Source organism: Mobula birostris, chromosome 22, assembly GCF_030028105.1.
Source record: "Mobula birostris isolate sMobBir1 chromosome 22, sMobBir1.hap1, whole genome shotgun sequence".
Taxonomy (NCBI): Eukaryota; Metazoa; Chordata; class Chondrichthyes; order Myliobatiformes; family Myliobatidae; genus Mobula; species Mobula birostris.
The window spans coordinates 23,196,659-23,217,447 of record NC_092391.1 but is presented as its reverse complement, the minus strand read 5'-3'; the positions used below and the strand labels follow the sequence as shown (position 1 = coordinate 23,217,447).

At 41.0% G+C, this 20,789-nt stretch overlaps 1 protein-coding gene across 4 annotated transcripts in view; it reads right to left on the bottom strand.

Annotated features, from left to right (window-relative positions):
- Positions 1-3,731: 3,731 nt before the first annotated feature.
- The window catches only part of col27a1b (collagen, type XXVII, alpha 1b), a 487,157-nt gene continuing 470,099 nt past the window's right edge, over positions 3,732-20,789 (bottom strand). For all 4 annotated transcript variants that reach the window (XM_072240297.1, XM_072240300.1, XM_072240299.1 and 1 more), the window contains 2 exons: positions 7,242-7,460; positions 3,732-5,755 (listed from right to left, as the gene is read on the bottom strand). In XM_072240297.1, the coding sequence (XP_072096398.1) occupies positions 5,609-5,755; positions 7,242-7,460 (366 nt within the window). In that variant the 3' untranslated portion in view covers positions 3,732-5,608. The remainder of the gene's footprint in view (positions 5,756-7,241; positions 7,461-20,789) is intronic.

Here is a 20,789-nt window from a genome sequence, read left to right as displayed (position 1 = left end):
CTTTCTCTGTAACTTGGGTGATGAAACCCAGGTAACATTCTAGTAAATCTCCTCTGTACTCTCTCTATTTTGTTGACATCCTTCCTATAATTCAGTGACCAGAACTGTACACAAGAATCCAAATTTGGCCTTACCAATGCCTTGTACAACTTCAACATTACATCCCAACTCCTATACTCAATGCTCTGATTTAAAAAGGCCAGCATACCAAAAGCTTTCTTCACCACCCTATCCACATGAGATTCCACCTTCAGGGAACTATGCACCATTATTCCTAGATCCCTCTGTTCCACTGCATTCTTCAATGCCCTACCATTTACCATGTATGTCCTATTTTGATTAGTTCTACCAAAATGTAGCACCTCACATTTATCAGCATTAAACTCCATCTGCCATCTTTCAGCCCACTCTTCTAACTGGCCTAAAACTCTCTGCAAGCTTTGAAAACCTACTTCATATAAATTATGTCAAAGCAAAAATGTCAAAATCTATTGCAATACTGTACAAAGCACAAGATTTCTTAAATCAGGAATCTTTGTATACATTATACTGTTCACTTATACGTGACTTACTGTGTAGAAGTATGAGGAAATACATACAAGACAAATAGAAACTCAATTTTTCTACTCCAAAAGAAAGTCATATGAATTGTAAATAAGACAAGTCATTATGAGCCAATCAATCTACTACTTATTCAATTAAACACTTTAAAATTCAGAGATTTCGTAGATTTTAAAATAATACAAATTGTGTATAAAGTAAGAAATGAACAGCTACCACAAAGCATCCAAAGGTTGTTTAAAATGAGAGAAAGTCAACATGATTTGAGAGGAACATGTATATTTCAAAAACAAAGGATAAGAACAAATGTAAAAAATCATTGTATTTCAGTCAGAGGGGTCTATGGAACAGTTGTAGTGAGTCTATGGAACAGTCTATGGAACAGTTGTAGTGAACAGTCTATGGAACAGTTGTAGTGAGAATTTAAAAACATGCACCACACTTAACAAGTTAAAAATATTTTAAAATAATTTAATGAACAAATATAAAATACACAATTTAAAATGAATGGGAGTAATGTAAATAAATGAAACTTGGAATTGGATTTTGTGTTAAAAGGTTATGAAATTTTTTGTTTTGATGTGATGATTGATGCCAAATATGTTATTGTGTAAGTAAGCGAGGTAGGCGTAATAAGCTGTAGATTTAGCCTACACCCTTTCGGTCTGTTTTGAAGAATATCTATGTTTTTTTTTGGTGTAATCTTGTCCTAGGAAATCATCGTTATGAAATCATCATCGAAAATGATGCTTTTTGTTACGTTTGGACTGACCAAAATAAATTTCATTCATTCATTCAATGAAGGTCCTCCATCTTGGTCTGTGCATACAGGTATTGAAGGACTTTTCGTTGCTGTTCCTGTAACGATTTTTTTTTACCGTTCAGGCTTGTTAGCCCTGAGCTGAACCTCCTGAGCCTCCAGGACCGGTGGGGCAATCTTAGTCTGGCCTCAACACTTTGACCCTATCAAGAGTCAAAGCACAAGGCCCTGACTCCAGCCAGCATAGCTCTCCGGGTCACGCAAGCCTTTAAACCCTATGGCAAGGTTGTGGTCCTCTTGGAGGGCTTTATCTTTAAAGTGTGACATAAAGATCACAGTATAATATTTTGTAAGAGTGAGTGACAAGGAAATGTGTAACAAGATGCACTTGAAAACCTCTCACAGCTCTGTTCATAGTTACAGAGAATAATTTATTAATGTTAGGCACAGCAAACATGAAATGCGATAGTGTAGACCATTTCCTTTGCAGTCTAGATTCTGAGCATTTCCTTGTTGAAATAGATATGATACCCTTTATAGAACCTGCTTCATTTTCCATCAGGTATCAGAGAATATAACAAAACTAAAAGAATTCAAAAAAGGATCTAGTACTTTTTTGGCATATATGACGAATAAACTCTTCTTGGGCTTTCAGCCGGGTACGGGTATCCATTATATTGTTGTTCGTCCATCGTTGACGTTGATGATGTCCATTATAACCTATGTTTTGATGACAAACCCTGCCACCTTCATCTCTGTGAATGCGGAGCAGCGTATATTGGCCAGACGGGATACATGGTGGAAACCCACATCAAGGAGTACAGGAAGTGCATCCATTTGGGTTACCCAGAGAAATCGGTGATAACAGAACACTGCATTCGCAATGGCTATAGGATTGACTTCAATGGCACAAAGCTACTGTGCCACACCAATGGCTTTTGGGACCGCCTGGTAAAGGAAGCCATTGAAATAAAACTAGAGGAAAAGAATTTTACCAAAGATGAAGGTCTCGCTCTAAGTAAGAACTGGAATTCGTTTGTAAACAAGGTGGGAGAGCATAAACCTGATTGGATGAGGACTAACCAATCAGGAAAGATTTTAGGAAAAAAAGCAGTTTGAGAGAATTCCAAAATTCTTGAGAAAATATTGTGCAAAGTGATTCGAACTGTCAGTACCAGAAAGTGACTGGTAGTACTCTTCAGTGAGAAAGTTACTGGGGTTCAATTCCCATTCTCTATCTGATTAAAAAACTTAAGAATTTTAAGAACATCATAAGAAATAGGAGTAGGAGTAGGCCATCTGGCCCGTCTAGCCTTCTCCGCCATTCAATAAGATTATGGCTGAACTGACCGTGGACTCATCTCCACCTACCTGCCTTTTCCCTATAACCCTTAATTCCCCTTCTAAGCAAAAATCTATCCAACCTTGTCTTAAATATATTAACTGAAGTAGCCTCCATTGCTTCATTGGGCAGAGAATTCCACAGAATCACCACTCTCTGGGAAAAGTAGTTCCTCTTCATCTCCATCTTAAATCTGCTGCCCCGAATTTTGAGGCCATGTCCCCTAGTTCTAGTCTCACCTACCAGTGGAAACAAAATTCCTGCCTCTATCTTATCTATTCCTTTCATAATTTTATATGTTTCTCTAAGATCTCCTCATCGTCTAACCCCCTCTTCTCTGGAATCAACTTGGTGAACCTCCTCTGTAATGCCTCCAAAGCCAGTATATCCTTCCTCATGTTAGGAGACCAGAACTTCAGATGTGGCCTCGCCAGTACCCTACACAGTTGCAGCACAACCTTCCTGCTCTTAAATTCAATCCCTCTAGCAATGAAGCCAATATCCCATTTGCCTTCTTGATAGCCTGCTGCACTTGCAAACCAACCTTTTGCGATTCATACACAAGCAATTCCAAAGTCCTTCTGCACAGCAACATGTTGCAACCTTTTACCGTTTAAATGATAATTTTTTTCCTCCCAAAGTGGATGACCTCGCATTTACCAATATTGTACTCCATCTGCTAGACCCTTGCCCATTCCCTTAACCTATCTATATCTCTCTGCAGACTCTCCATATCCTCTGCACAATTTGCCTTCCCAACGAGAAAAAAGCTAAAACAAAAAGTGTGTCAGAGGCATGACAACAGCAAGTATCAACTGTTTTTAAGAAGTCTTTTGGTCATTAAGCCGTGAAGTAAGATCTCATCTGACGTGTAACCAAGAAGTAAGCAGTAGCTTTTATTTCCAGTGTTAGAAAACCTTGGCACATTCAAAAAGTATTAACTTATTTTGTAGAAATGACATTTTTCTTGAAAAATGCACAAAACAGACAACTCAGGGTTTCATTGCTTCAGTTTGAAATATTTATTTCAATAAAGTTTCAGAAACTTTAAATTTCAAACAATGGACGTCTGCTCCAATGAGACTAGCAAAGGCTGAGTAAGGTACTTCACAGCTAAATAGTGAACTGTTGTACAGTACGTTCAAACATTTGCAACTAAGGCAATAATGATACTGTTGTCTGCAGATGACCATCTTATGGCAACTCTGTTTCTATAGCAACAGACACACAGAAAAGCAAATGGAATAGAAAAAACAAAGTAAAAAAAAAATGGAAGATTCAACTAAAATGAAACAAAGTTGAAATGTGTTCAGAATGGTACCAAAATGAATTTGAGGTATTCTGATGGCTTTTTTTTTTCAACTGTATTATCAGATTTTTAAAAATAACGTATTAGAATTTTAGATTCTTCACATATTTCCTTCAAAGTAAAAAAAACAGGAATTAAAAAGCGCTTAATGCATTTTCCTATACAGTACGTTTAAACTCTGCATAATACCTTATAGATTTCAAACACTGAAATATTCTCTTCGAAGCACCAAATTTACACATTAGACAAGCCACAAAAGAACTCCACATAACTCTCCAAGACCAGTTGGGTGCTGAAGCAATATGTTTACAACTACAAAAAGATAGATCTACTTTGAAACATAGACATCTGTGATAGGGAGAGGCAACTTTTTTTTTAACTATGATTTTAAAACATTTAAATAACATTAAATAGCAGACTGTAAAATATTGATCCACTGTATACAACATAGCATGTAGAAACATTTTACACAATTTGATAAGAAGGTGGAGAATCTACCATTTCAGAAAAGTTCTAGTTCCTTTTTAATAAAGCTTCCCTAAATATTAATTACAGCTTTCAAGGGCAACTTTGTACAAACAGAAGCAGTATTCAAAATAAAGAACTTAAGAGACAGTATAGCTTTCAAAAATAGATTAACTCTCATCAATTTCCCAACTTTACTCTTTAAAAAAAAAGTCATTCAGTGACTCAGGAATGGTAGGCTGCTGTCATACCTCTCCAAGACACAATTAATATTCCCCCTTAAAATATTAAAGGCACTTTTAGACATAATTAAGTTAACAACTATTGTTGCACTTCTGTAGGGAGGAGTGAGACAAGGATGAGGGATCTCACCCCACTCAGAAAGTAGTAGAAATTTTACCCCGGGACAGCCTCTTTTGCTCTATGGGAATAGCATAGCACCATTGAGTCAGAGCTGACATGTGAATGGAGACAAGACAAGAGAACGTGAGCACCAATACTAGGTAATGGGAGGTAGAAAATCACCCCGGGAAGCTCATCCTATTAGCACCATTTCATAAATCTAGACAAGCAGGTGGTGCGGGTGCACCACTTTTTTTTCCCCCTCTGATTCCCTTTGCCTGCAACCAGTCAATTAAGTCAGTCATCTTTTGGCTGCAAGCCAGCTCTAGATTGGGTCACACATTAAATTAAACGTCATGGATTTAGAAAATTTCAACAACTCGTAAGTTTCCCTTTCCCCACCACTATTGCACATTGGTGATGCTTATCAGACATGCTGTCACCAGCTACTGTATTCAATCCCTCTTGTGGCTATTGACATTACGCCCTCTTGGTTTCAGAGCCACTAGAAACCGATTTGTTTAGCTTTAAAAAGAAAATGGATTTTCTGCAGCCCAGTTATAGACATTCTCACTTCTCTCAACACAATGGCAGAAAGATTCTTTGGCTACTGTTGGAGATTTTAAAATTCTAGTTGTTTTAGCTAAGAACTCTCGCTCAAATCAAGTCCGATAACATTTTCCTTGGTTATTTTGGAACCGCCTTCTGTGGCCCTCTCTGATCAACAATGTGACATCTTCACATCATACTAGCAATTCCTTCACTTTTATTAATATATAGTAAAGAATAACTATGCTCTGATGTGGGTTAAGGCTTGTTCAGTCAGAAGTTAGAGAAAGCAGACGGGCCCGACCTCTAGGTGGTAATGAATTCCAGGCTTTGGTTGTGGTAAGTTATAGATGCCAATTATTGGCAGCTGATTGGGATCTTGTGTGTGAAAAAAGAAGTGCGTCTGATGCCATCGGCCATCCTGTATCTGAAAGACAATAAAGAGAAAGAAAATAGTCACCAGTTTTATCTATACCTGTGAGTAAAGCAGCTAAAATAAAGGGTTCCACTGACTTAAAAGGTACTCTGCTTTCTTCCCAGAAGATCCTCAATCACTCTGAGGTACAGTGACGGCAACTGTGTTTTCACCGCAATTTGACAGGATCAAATTTAAATTTTCTTTCAGTAAAAGGGGCCTCACCAGAAGGCATAGTCCATTGGGAGCCTTCCCTTTAGCTGCTTGTGGTTCTCTAAACCTCTTACTCAACGTCAGCAAGACCACGGAGCTTGGTCAGGAGGAAAGAACTGGAGGTCCGTGAACCAGTCCTCAACTGGGTCAGCAACTTTAAGTTCCACAGTGTTATCATTCCTGGGCCCAGCATGCAAGTGCATGACTAAGAAAGCACGGCAGTGCCTTTACTTCCTTAGAAGTTTGCAAAGACTTGGCATGGCATCTAAAACTTTGTCAAACCTCTATAGATGTGTGGTGGGGAGTATGTTGACTAGTTGTATCACGCCCTGGTTTGGAAACACTAATGCCCTTGAATGGAAAATCCTACAAAAAGTAGTAGATATGGCCCAGTCCATCACGGGTAAAACCCTCCCCAGCATTAAGCACTTCTACATGGAGCGTTGTTGCTGGAAAGCGGCATCCATCATCAAGGACTCCCCCTACCACCACCCAGGACATGCTCCCTTCATGCTGCCGCCATCGGGAAGAAGGTACAGGAGCCTCATGACTCACCCCACCAGGTTCAGAAACAATTATTACCCCTCAACCGTCAGGATCTTGAACCAGAAGGGATAATTTCACTTGCCCCATCATTGAACTGCTTCATCAATCTGTGGACTCATTTGCAAGGACTTTTCATCTCATGTTCTCAATATTTATTTCTTATTTCTTATTATTTTTTCTTACTTTTTACATTTTCACAGTTTCTTGCCTTTTACACTTTGGTGTCTGCGCTGATGGTGTGGTCTTTCATTGATTCTATTATGACTATTGAACTTATTGAGTGTGCCCGTAGGAACATTAATCTCAGGACTGTATATGGTGACATATACGTACTTCGATAATACATTTACTTTGAACCAACTCTCTTCCTAAATTGTTCTCCTTTGACATGATCTAATATCTCGCTAAATGTAGTTTGGTGTGCAATATTGTCGAATGTTGGTCCTGTGAAGGATCCAGGGCTGTGTGGTTTACCTGCAGATGTTATTTGTTGAGATGAGGCACAGAAATGTGCACCGTGGCTATGATTCCACACCATAAACTGCTTATCATTAGGCCTGAATAAGATGGGAAGGGACAATGTGGAAAGTCTTACTATGACACGGTGTGTGATGGCCTGCTCCCCTTTTAGTTCTCAATGTGAATGCCAGCCAAGGGGCAACACAACACATAAAAGCTTTGGTAGTGTAAGAGCAAAGGCACAACATTGAAAATCAGTTTGATTTAAGATGGTCTATACCCGGCAGTCATCCAGCAGCACTTTTGGAATAAGGTGTCCTCCTGCCTCCAACATCAGGCCATTCCAGGACTTGAACTTCACGGCTTGCTTGAAAGGTTTGTTTGACTTTCCGTCCGTCCACACCGGCACGTTCAGGCAGTGAATGGTGATGTGCTGGACTGCCTCGGAGCTCAGCAAATGTAAAAAGTTCATCTGGACTCGCCCCACAGAAAACTCCAACTGAAACCACAGAAAAGAGTGAAAACCCAGCTAATTAGTAAAGTGTAAAATGCATTAAAGTCAGGGCTAGGAAATAAAGGGCTGGGTGCACCTGCCTCAGTTGGCTAACACCTACAGATTGTATACCACTAATTATGGTCTTAGCAAAGACAAGACAGCAGTGAGAAAAATAACGCAAACACGAGGAAATCTGCAGATGCTGGAATTTCAAGCAACACACATCAAAGTTGCTGGTGAACGCAGCAGGCCAGGCAGCATCTCTAGGAAGAGGTACAGTCGATGTTTCGGGCCGAGACCCTTCGTCAGGACTAACTGAAAGAGGAGCTAGTAAGAGATTTGAAAGTGGGAGGGAGAGGGGGAGATCCAAGATGATAGGAGAAGACAGGAGGGGGAGGGATGGAGCCAAGAGCTGGACAGGTGATAGGCAAAAGGAATAGGAGAGGATCATGGGACAGGAGGCCTAGGGAGAAAGAAAAAGGGGAGGGGGAGAAAAAACCAGAGGATGGGCAAGGGGTATAGTCAGAGGGACAGAGGGAGAAAAAGGAGAGTGAGAGAAAGAATGTGTGTATATAAATAAATAACGGATGGGGTACGAGGGGGAGGTGGGGCATTAGCGGAAGTTTGAGAAGTCAATGTTCATGCCATCAGGTTGGAGGCTACCCAGACAGAATATAAGGTGTTGTTCCTCCAACCTGAGGAAAATAATATTATTTGCAGTCAGTAAGCAACCAAGGAAGACCCCAGTTTGTGACCCTTGCTCGTACCACTGGACTTGGACTTCTGAGGTCAAGAGAGTGGAACTGCCCCAGTACAACTTCTTTTCCACTTTAAAAGCTCTCCCACACAGGCTCCATCATTGCGGACACGATGGACCACCACCAGTAAGTATACAGTCAAGTAGTTTCCTTTTTGGACATCAGCCTTTTTCTCAGCAGACATTCACAGATGGCTGCAAATTTTACAAGTACAGAAACTCAATCTTTCTGTGTTATAGGCTTTAGCACTTAATGGGTTCCATTAAATCCTTATGATTTACTAGAAGAGAAGGTGTGGTTTCTTGCAGCCTTCTTTCAGTACAAAAAAAAAATCAGGTGAGGGTTATCTCCAGGTAAAGTGTAAAATGCAAGAAAATCAACCAGCAAGCAGGAAGACAGGTCCCCAAAAGACTGTATATACATTACATTGTTAAATGGACACATTTCTTTTCTGCGGAGTGTTACAATGCAGCTTCTTTCAATCACAGTTCTGCAATGGGAGGATAGAGCAGTTACATTTCAGGTTATACCTGTGCTAGGGCATATTCTGGAGTTGTGGTAGATAGCGAATGCTAATTTCAACAGCAGCCAGTCTTCAGATCTGAACATGGATAGTAGATCGAATTTAAAATGCAGCTCTGAACAGTGGTCTTCCTGGAGCTGCGGACTGGGATTGATTGCAAGCCAGGAAACACCCATTCGCCTGAGATGTCTGCGTGAGTGCAGCTGGAGGGAGACAATGCTGATTAACATTCAGTCTAGTGTGTCTGGAGTGTTGGTGTGAAACTTAAATGAAGCACTGTCTACCCAAAGCATTGAAGTAAACAATGTCATTTTAACCTTTTGAAACTGTATTGAGTTACCATCGATTTTAGGGGTATAAAGATGTGATGTACTTGGAGCTTAAGAAACCTCTTCTTCCAAGAGTGTCTCGTATATGACAGAAACAGGTGAATTGATTATGGGGAGCAAGGACATGGCAGACCAATTGAATAATTACTTTGGTTCTGTCTTCACTAAGGAGGACATAAATAATCTTCCAGAAATAGTAGGGGACAGAGGGTCCAGTGAGATGGAGGAACTGAGCGAAATACACGTTAGTAGGGAAGTGGTGTTAGGTAAATTGAAGGGATTGAAGGCAGATAAATCCCCAGGGCCAGATGGTCTGCATCCCAGAGTGCTTAAGGAAGTAGCCCAAGAAATAGTGGATGCATTAGTGATAATTTTTCAAAACTCGTTAGATTCTGGACTAGTTCCTGAGGATTGGAGGGTGGCTAATGTAACTCCACTTTTTAAAAAAGGAGGGAGAGAGAAACCGGGGAATTATAGACCGGTTAGCCTAACATCGGTGGTGGGGAAACTGCTGGAGTCAGTTATCAAGGATGTGATAACAGCACATTTGGAAAGCGGTGAAATGATCGGACAAAGTCAGCATGGATTTGTGAAAGGAAAATCATGTCTGACGAATCTCATAGAATTTTTTGAGGATGTAACTAGTAGAGTGGATAGGGGAGAACCAGTGGATGTGGTATATTTGGATTTTCAGAAGGCTTTTGACAAGGTCCCACACAGGAGATTAGTGTGCAAACTTAAAGCACACGGTATTGGGGGTAAGGTATTGGTGTGGGTGGAGAGTTGGTTAGCAGACAGGAAGCAAAGAGTGGGAATAAACGGGACCTTTTCAGAATGGCAGGCGGTGACTAGTGGGGTACCGCAAGGCTCAGAGCTGGGACCCCAGTTGTTTACAATATATATTAATGACTTGGATGAGGGAATTAAATGCAGCATCTCCAAGTTTGCGGATGACACGAAGCTGGGTGGCAGTGTTAGCTGTGAGGAGGATGCTAAGAGGATGCAGGGTGACTTGGATAGGTTGGGTGAGTGGGCAAATTCATGGCAGATGCAATTTAATGTGGATAAATGTGAAGTTATCCACTTTGGTGGCAAAAATAGGAAAACAGATTATTATCTGAATGGTGGCCGATTAGGAAAAGGGGAGGTGCAATGAGACCTGGGTGTCATTATACACCAGTCATTGAAAGTGGGCATGCAGGTACAGCAGGCGGTGAAAAAGGCGAATGGTATGCTGGCATTTATAGCGAGAGGATTCGAGTACAGGAGCAGGGAGGTACTACTGCAGTTGTACAAGGCCTTGGTGAGACCACACCTGGAGTATTGTGTGCAGTTTTGGTCCCCTAATCTGAGGAAAGACATCCTTGCCATAGAGGGAGTACAAAGAAGGTTCACCAGGTTGATTCCTGGGATGGCAGGACTTTCATATGAAGAAAGACTGGATGAACTGGGCTTGTACTCGTTGGAATTTAGAAGATTGAGGGGGGATCTGATTGAAACGTATAAGATCCTAAAGGGATTGGACAGGCTAGATGCAGGAAGATTGTTCCCGATGTTGGGGAAGTCCAGAACGAGGGGCCACAGTTTGAGGATAGAGGGGAAGCCTTTTAGGACCGAGATTAGGAAAAACTTCTTCACACAGAGAGTGGTGAATCTGTGGAATTCTCTGCCAGAGGAAACAGTTGAGGCCAGTTCATTGGCTATATTTAAGAGGGAGCTAGATATGGCCCTTGTGGCTACGGGGGTCAGGGGGTATGGAGGGAAGGCTGGGGCAGGGTTCTGAGTTGGATGATCAGCCATGATCATAATAAATGGCGGTGCAGGCTCAAAGGGCCGAATGGCCTACTCCTGCACCTATTTTCTATGTTTCTATGTTTCTATGATGCCTGCTGCTTGTTTTGCTATATCCATTAGCTTCAGTGTCTCTCTGGTTCACAGTCACAACACCTGAATAGTGTCATTTCCCATAAATCTACAATTTTTGACAGACTTTGACCTGAAGCATTAACCCTGTTACATTTTCACAACATTTGCCTGACCTGCTGAGCATTTACAGCATTTTCTGTTTTTGTTACCTGGGGAACATTTTTTAAAATTCTCTGGATTGTGTACTTTAAAGTCACATCGAACCTCTTCACATGAGAGTAACTAGTGACATCAATAACCACGTCAATAATGACATCAACAGACTTTATAACTTGGTAGGGTTCTGCCATGTGGAATACAATTCTGTCAAAAAAAACTAAACCTATTTTAGTGAAACTTAATTCTATCCAGAAATATCTGATTGTAATCCAGTCAGTCCCATTCTTTATTGTCCTGCAATAGTTTTTGCTTTCATCTCCCTTTCAGGCAGTAAATTCCAGATCAAAAATAGCCAGGGTGACACCTTAAATCCATGTTATCTATTTCTTAGTCCTTCTTGTAACGAAACTGCTTCTCTTTGTTCCTTTTGCTTAACTTTGTGACTCTTAACATTTCGGTGAATCACTTCTCAATCTCTCCAGCTTTTCCAGGTAAATAGAAACTCCCATAACTCCCGGGATTCTAATAAATCTTTTCCTTAAACTGCCACCGCAAGAATTGGGCACAGTCTAGCTGCAGCAGAATCAGTGTTTTATAGAGGCAATACACACAAAATGGTGGAGGAACTCAGCAGGCCGGGCAAAAAGGTACAGGCGACATCTCAGGCCGACCCTTCGTTTCCTGTGTGTGTTGCTTGGATTTCCAGCATCTGCAGATTTTCTCGTTTGTGTTTCTATAGAGACTCTGTGTAGGGTAACCTAAGTGGTGGAAACCCCTAATTCATAACCACCGTCATTGAGTTGGGGTTCACTTTAAGAGGCTATTCTGACGTGATGATGTAATTATGTGGTTTTTTTTTACTGTGCTTTACGTTCTGTGTTTGGTTGGCAATGAAGTGAGTTGTTACTGTTTCCCTTCAACTTAAAACGCCTCTGCCATTTGATTTATGAAAACTCCATCAGTGTGACTACACTTTGTAGTCAATGTCTCTTTTAGGATGCTGAATGTACCTTGGAGGATTGATGCACATAAATGCCTGAATCTTTCTGCTCCTGCATATCATTTGAAATTGTATCATCATCCTTATACAGCCATTTTTTGAGCTTTCTAGCAGGCTATAATGACTTGCATTACCCATCATTAAGTCCATCTGCTGTGTGCCTGTCCATTTCACTAGTCTCTGCTGGCTGAAGCTTGGCACAACTTCCCTCACTGTTTAATTTGCAAATATCTAAACTGTATCCTAGTCAGTAGGGTATATTAAGCCAATTGGTGGTCCCAGGAGAAACAGCCGTTTACCAAAGCTGTGTTTTCTGTCCCCAAGCCAATTTGAATTCATTCTCAAGCAAGAGAAGGGTCCTGCTTAAGGGTCTCAGCCCGAAACGTCAACTGTTTACCTTTTCCATAGATGCTACCTGGCCTGCTGAGTTCCTCCAGCAGTTTGTGTGTATTGTTTGGATTTATTCTGTCACTTTCCCCTTTTATTCCACATATTTCAATTAAACTGACATTATGTAACACTATATGAAACAGCTTTAGAAGGTCCATACATACAGTCTGATCTTCAACCGCATTAGGGCAAAAGTTATAATATACAGACGGCATTCTTGTCTCTGGGGTAGAAGGTCATGGACTCAAGCCAAAATCCAAAGACTTAAGCTCAAAATCAGTGCAGAATACCCAGAGCGGCAATATCTTCTTTCCATGCAATGAACTATCAGGATCTGGAATGTCTTTAGATGGTTGGAGGAAGAAAATTCAGTTGTAGCATTCAGTAGGGAATTGGTTTGACAGCTGATGGGCATTAGAATAGAAGATTATGGGCAAAGTAAAGGGTTTGAGATTTAGAACTTACTTAGGAACCCTGGCTGAAAGGCTTTCTTTGTGATTGTAAATTTGTATAATCTCATGTCTATGCAGTACACAGTTAGGACATTTCAGATTCTGACCTGCTGAATTATTAATCTTTTTCTGGTTTTGTGTTCCTGTGGTGCATTGAGCAGCAACCTTTCTGTTTCTTCAGCATTTGGCTGTTTTTTTTTTACGAGGCTGAGTTGCTGGCTCGAGGCCTAACATGCCAGATTTGAACCCGGGGCCATTTGTCTCGAAGTCCAGTGCCAATACCACTACACCACCAGTGGGAAGAACCTTCTTCTTTACTAGATTTAAAAGCAGATCAAAGGAGGTCTACGATAATATTCAAATCTGATGCAAGAAAAAGCATGTGCTCTCCTTGGCAATATTTATGGTTAATTGGAGGAAAAAGTGCTTTTCAATGACTGGAGTTTAATACTATGCGAGGCATGGATGAATCGTAATACAGCAGAAACTTTGAGAGATGAATATAGCCTATGGTTTAAATATAAATATATTTTAAATATACATTGAAGACAGTTTTTTTACACTTTTTTGCAACACCTGCTTCCAACTGATGTATGGGTGCATATTTATTGAAATACAGCCTTTCTTGCATTGTTTCATTTGATCCTGGGAAGGTAGTGGTTCAGATTATCCCAGCAGAAGAGACTTTAGTTCGGTGCTTCTGGTGGGGCAGCAGAATTGATCCAGAAAACACGGACCCAAAGTAGGAACTTCAGGCTTCCAGACATCCAAGTTCATAAGGATCCTCTAATGTTTCTGTACATGTTTCTCACTCCTTGCTTGCCGAGATTTATTCTTATACTCTACTTCTTCTCCTTGCTGGTAAGGTCTCTGTGACCTGACACAACATTAGATTAGATTATGAGGACACGCAGTCCTCTTTTATTGTCATTTAGTAATGCATGCATTAAGAAATGATACAATGTTCCTCCGGTGTGATATCACAGAAACATAGGACAGACCAAGACTGAAAAACTGACAAAAACCACATAATTATAACATATAGTTACAACAGTGCAAGCAATACTGTAACTTGATGAAGAACAGGCCATGGGCACGGTAAAAAAAAGTTCAAAGTCTCTTGAAAGTCCCATCATCTCACGCAGACGGGAGAAGGAAGAAAACTCTCTTCCTGCCATGAGCTACCAGCACTGCAAACTTGCTGATGTAGCATCCTGGAAGCACCCGACCACAGTCCGACTCTGAGTCATCCGAAAACTTCGAGCCTCCGACCAGCCCTCCGCCACTGAGCACCACCTCTGCCGAGCGCTTCGACCCCAGCTCCAGCCGCCAGCAACAGGAAAAGCCGAGGATTTGGGGCCTTCACTCCGGAGATTCTCGATTGCACAGTAGCAGGCATTTCAGAAGTTCCTCCAGATGTTCCTCCTTGCTTCTCACGTCTGTCTCCATCAAATCAGAATTGTGCATGGCCCGTATTTAACAAATACGATAACATTTCATCGGAGAGGCCGCGCGCCGTCAGCTTCTCCTCCCGCCATATTTACATGTACCTCAGGTATTGTTTTGGTCCAGGTATCAATTTATCAGAAGGTAAATGTCACACAAAACCTCTTTCAGAGCATTACTTCAACTGAAATGATAGCTTCAATCAGTTCTGTATTTTCTCAGTAAGATGGACAGAGAGGAAGCACCATTTATGACGCAGTTCCATTATCTTATAATTTTTTAAAGAAGCATAAACCTGAGGAATCAGAGCTGTAAAAACCATGAGACTATGACCAAACAGAGGCAGCAAGTGGAATATGCAAAGGTTTCTGCAACTATACAAAAAAGCAACAGCAACAGAAATGAATATGCTGCATGAGTAAGCAAGAAAGTGGGTTGTGTTGTACTCAAAATGTGGAAAGTTATCTGAACTCACAAAAAGCAAGCATGAAGGCTAACGGTACATTGGATAGCAAATTTAATAAGTTTTCCTGTTCTTTGTTCAGGACTTTCGTGTGGCCACTTTGATCTCCCTATATGAAGAAAGATATACTTGTCTTAGGGGAAGTAAAATGAATTCACTAGATTGATTTCTCCTCCTGTTTCTGTGTGTTGTGTAACTCTGGGCGTGTTTAAAGCATTATTTTCAATGTTTGATCAGTAATTATCCTAGATGGCCCAGAGCATCAGGACCCCGATAGATGTAATAGATGGTAATTTATCATTGAATCCTCGACTGATACACAACGTGTGGAGGCCATTTGACTTGTCAGCTCCCACTGGCCCTTTGAGAATGCTGCCCAGTTTAATTCCACACCTCATATTTTCTATCACAAACCTGCAAATGGGTTTTAATCAAATATATATCTTGCCTTCTCCTAGCTAAAATAACAACTAAAATATTTACTGTACAGAATTAAATAACTATCATATGAGGTCAGGATTAAGATGGAAGTTATGTCATTTATTTGTGTAAGTTATGTAGAGACCAGGGGTATAGTAACAGACAAAGGTCTATATCTCACTTTATCCCTAGCCTTAACCTACCTCCTATCCATTCCTCTCTGCAACTTAAAACTGACTTGAGTTCTCACTTTCCCAGTTTGGACAAAACATTAACTCTACATTCACTACATTTGACCCCAGCATCTGCAGAGTATTTTGTATAAACTCTACATTAACATTACATTACATCTACATAAAGGGTTGAAATCCCTAGCCTGGCAGTCATTCATTGATTCTGTTCCAGTTATTATTCTATAGGTTTGTTGAGTATTCCCATAAGAAAATAAATCTCTAGGGTTGTATATGGTGACATATATGCATTTTGAACTTTTACCTGAGCTCTCCCTTTCCCCAGTTTGAACAAAACATGAACCCTGTTTCCCTATCCACAGACGCCGCCAGTCCCTGTTATGGTTTCAGATTTCCACCATCAGCTGTTAAATCTGTGTAACTTTGATCTAAAACCATTAAAGTAGTAGATTTGTTGCAGAATTATGCTGAACTGTTTGTCTTTAGGACCAAGGTTACAATGAAAGTCACAGTATTTGGTGTGTAACTATATGCAGCTGCTATTTGTTCTTGTCCGGGACTTTGTCATCAGAGGAAACAGAATTTCTGCTACCACGTCCGTTAATTATATGATGCACTTCAGTCAAGCTCTGCCTCATCCAAACAGTCCACATGGTGTTGTGCTGTGTCTGATCCTCTTCCCATTGTTCCACATCCAAATCAATCAACATAGTTCCCTATTACAATGTCCCTATTTGCCTAACTTTATATTTTACACCATCTCACAGATGTAGGGAAAGCTTGAATAATCTTTTTTAACCTTTGGGTAAAAGAGTAATTGCAATAGCCATCATATTTAGAATATTTCAGAAAGGTGCTTGCAGTGCCAGCATTCACCAGTTGGTGGTGCTGTGTTGATGATTTAGCTGTCAGCATCGGCACCTTCTGGTACTAACTGGACGGCAACTCTTTGCAACAACCTTACTCCTCCAGATTTTTAAAAGTGAGAAATACAATAACTCTTGGACATCAAATTTGAAATTTTTATGGTCCCTTTAAATCATCTGGAGCTCGTTTTCTAAAAATAATTCTAACCGCACTGTGTAAAAAAATGAAATTGCAGCTGCTGAAATCCAAACTTTAACAATATGGACTATGAGTCTTTCAATGTCAAAGTATGTATATGTTACCTTGGGATTCATTTTCTTGCAGCGATTTACAGCAAAATAAGAAATACAATATAATTCAAGAAAGACTATACATGTACCAAGATGGACAAATAACTAATGTGCAATAGCAGACAAATTGTGCAAATAAATGAGAAAAGAAACAATCCTGAGAACATAAGTTGTAAAAAGTCATAAATGAGTCTGTACGTTGTAGAATGAGTTCAGATTTGTGGTGAGTCTCATTATCCATGCCAGTTTGAGCCTGATGGTTGTAGGGTAGTAACTGTTCATGAATCTGGTGGTGTGGGACCTAAGGCTTCTGTATCTCCTATCCATTGAAAAGAGATGGTAGGGTCCTTCATGATGAATGCTTTTCCTTGTGTCAGTGTGCTCAATGGTGAGGAGGGCTTTTTCCTGTTTTGGAGTTAGTTGTAGCCACCACTTTCCGTAGCCTTTTCCCCAGGTGCCCCCTGGAGTGATGATTATTTCCAACATTTACTCTTTTTATTTCAATTATAGGTTATTAAAAAAAAATTATATAGAGATAACAGTGCGGAACAGGCCCTTCAAGCCCATCGAGCCGCACCACCCAGCAACCCACTGTTTTAATACTAGCCTAATCACAGGACAGTTTACAATGACCAGTTAGACCACAAGACATGGGAGCAGTACTAGGAGATTAGGGACATCGAGTCTGCTCCGCCAATCAATCATGGCTGATATTCTCCACTCTATTCTCCCCTTCTCAGTCCCACTCTCCGGCCTTCTCACCGTAACCTTTGATGCCACGTCCAATCAAGAACCTATCAAGCTCTATCTTAACTACATCCAACGGCCTGGCCTCCACAACAGCATGTGGCAATGAATCCCACAAATTCATCACCCTCTGGCTAAAGAAATTTCTCCGCGTCTCTGTTTTAAATGGACGCCTCTCTATCCAGAGGCTGTGCCCTCTTGTCCTAGACTCTCCCAACATGGGAAACATCCTTTCCACATCTACTCTGTCTAGGCCTTGCAACATTCGAAAGGTTTCAATGATATCCCCACTCATCCTAAATTACAGCGAGTACAGACCCAGAGCCATCAAACGTTTCTGGTATGATAACCCTTTCATTCCCGGAATCAACCTTTTGAACTTCCTCTGAACCATCTCCAATGTCAGCACATCTTTTCTTAGATAAGGAGCCCAAAACTATTCACAATATTCAATGTGAGGCCTCACCAGTGCCTTATAAAGCCTCAGCATTACATCCCTGTTCTAGTATTCTAGACCTCTTAAAATGAATGCCAACATTGCATTTGTCTTCCTAACCACCGACTCAAACTCCAAGCTAACCTTTAGGGTGTTTTGCACAAGGACTCCCAAGTCCCTTCTCATCTCAGATTTTTGGATTTCCCTCCAGTTTAGAACATTTATTTCTTTTACCAAAGTGCATGACCACACATTTTCCAACATTGTATTTCATTTGCCACTTTCTTGCCCAATCTCCTAATCTGTCTAAGTCCTTCTGCAGCCTACCTGATTCCTCAACACTACCTGCCCCTCCACCAATCTTTGTATCATCTGCAAACTTGGCAACAAAGCCATCTATTCCATCATCTAAATCACTGGTATACAGCATCAAAAGAAGCGGTCCCAACAACAACACCTGTGGAACACCACTAATTGCTGGCAGCCAACCAGAAAAGGATCCTTTAATTCCCACTTGTGGCCTCCTACCAATCAGCCAATGCTATAACCATGCCAGTAGCTTTCCTGTAATACCATAGACTCTTAACTTGGTAAGCAGTCTCATGTGTGGCACCGTGTCAAAGGCCTTCTGAAAGTCCAAATATACAACATCCACTGCATCCCCTTTATCTATCCTACATGTAATCTCCTCAAAGGTATTCAACAGGTTTACCAGGCTAGATTTTCCCTTAAGGAAATCACGCTGACTTTGTCCTATCTTATCATGTGTCACCAAGTACTCCATAATCTCATCCTTAACAATTGACTCCAACATCTTCCCAACCACTGAGGTCAGGCTAACTGGTCTATAATTCCCTTTCTGCTGCCTTCCTCCTTTCTTAAAGAATGGAGTGACATTTGTAATTTTCCAGTCCTCTGGCACCATGCCAGAGTCCAATGATTTCTGAAAGATCATTACCAATGCCTCCACAATCTCTACCACTAACTCTTTCAGAACCCTGGGGTGCAGTTCAGCTGGTCTAGGTGAATTATGTACCCTTAGGTCTTTCAGCACCTTCTCCCTTGTAATAGTAACTGGACTCACTTCTCTTCCCTCGGATCCTTCAACAGTTGGCACACTACTAGTGTCTTCTACAGTGAGAACTGATGCAAAATACTCATTTAGTTCATCTGCCACCTCCTTGGCCTCCATTATTATTTCTCCGGCCTCATTTTCAAGCGGTCCTATATCCATTCTCATCTTTTTTTTTTAACATACTTGAAAAAGCTTTTACTCTCCACTTTGACATTGTTTGTTAGCTTGCTTTCATATTTCATCTTTTCCCTCCTAATGATCCTTTTAGTTGCTCTCTGTAGGGTTTTAAAAACTTCCCAATCCTGTGTCTTCCCACTAATTGTTGCTTTGTTGTATGCCCTCTATTTTGCTTTTACATTAGCTTTGACTTCCCTTGTCAGCCATTTGAGTATTCCTTCATTTTTGGAACACATCTATCCTGCACCTTTCTGAATTTTCCCAGAAACTCACACCATCGCTGCTCTGCTGTCACCCCTGCCAGCATCTCCTTCCAATTTACTTTGGCCAACTCCTCTCTCACACCACTGTCATTCCTTTTACTCCACAGAAATACTGCTACGTCAGACTTTACTTTCTCCCTATCAAATTTCAAGTTGAATTCAATAATATTGTGATCACTGGTTCCTAAGGGTTCTTTTACCTTAAGCTCCCTAACCACCTCTGGTTCATTACGTAACACCCAATCCAGTATAGCTGATCCCCAGTAGGCTCAATGACAAACTGCTCTAAAAATACATCTCATAGGCATTCAACAAACTCACTCTCTTGAGATCCATTTCCAACCTAATGTTCCCAATCAACCTGCATGTTGAAATCTCCCATGACTATTGCCCCTTTGACATGCATTTTCTATTTCCCATTATAATCTGTGGTCCACATTCCAGCCACTGTTTGGAGGCCTGTATATAACTGCCATCAGATGTCCTTTTACCCCTGCAGTCTCTTAACTTCAACCCACAAAGATTCAACACCTTCTCATCCTACGTCAAACTTTCTACTGAGTTGATGCCATTCTTTACCAGCAGAGCCACACCACCCCCTCTGCCTACCTTCCTATTCCTCCAATATAACGTGTAACCTTGGACATTTAGCTCCCAACTACAACCATCCTTCAGCCACGACTCAGTGATGGCCACAACATCACACCTGACAATCTGTAATAGTGCAACAAGATCATCCATCTTATTTCTCATATTCCGTGTATTGAGATGTAGCACTTTGAGTACTGTATTTGCTACCCTTCTTGATTCTGACCCTGCTGGCTGCAGTTATGTTCTGTCATCTAACTGCCCTTCTTGACAGTCTGACTGCATGCTATCTTTGCTTTTTTACCATCCATCCTGAGTCCTTTCACTCTGGTTCCCACCCTCCTGCCAAATTAGTTTAAACCCTCCCCAGCAGCTCTAAAGGAACTTGCCCGCGAGAATATTGGTCCCCCTCGGGTTCAGGTGCAACCTGTCACTCTTGAACAGGTCATCCATCCCCCAGAAAAGATACTAACAATCCAAGAACCCGAAGCCCTACCCCCTGCACCAGCTTCTTAACCTACTAACTGATACGACTTTGGATCAGATCTCTGCATCCTGTAGAACAATAGAGTTTAGATAAAATACATTTATCCTTTTTCAGGATCTGGGTGTCAACGCAAGGTTCAGAATTTATGGGCCAAATCTAATTGTCCTTTAGGATGGTTTTGAACCTTGAACTGTTATAGACCATCTGCAGATGACCTTGAACTACTGTAGTCCATCTAGCGATGACCTTGAACTGTTGTAGTCCATCTGGTTAACAGCTTTGAACTGTTGTAGACCATCTGCTGATTACTTTGAACCGTTGCGGTCCATCTAGCGATGGCCTTGAACTACTGTAGTCCATCTGGTTAATGGCTTTGAACTGTTGTAGTCCATCTGCTGATTACCT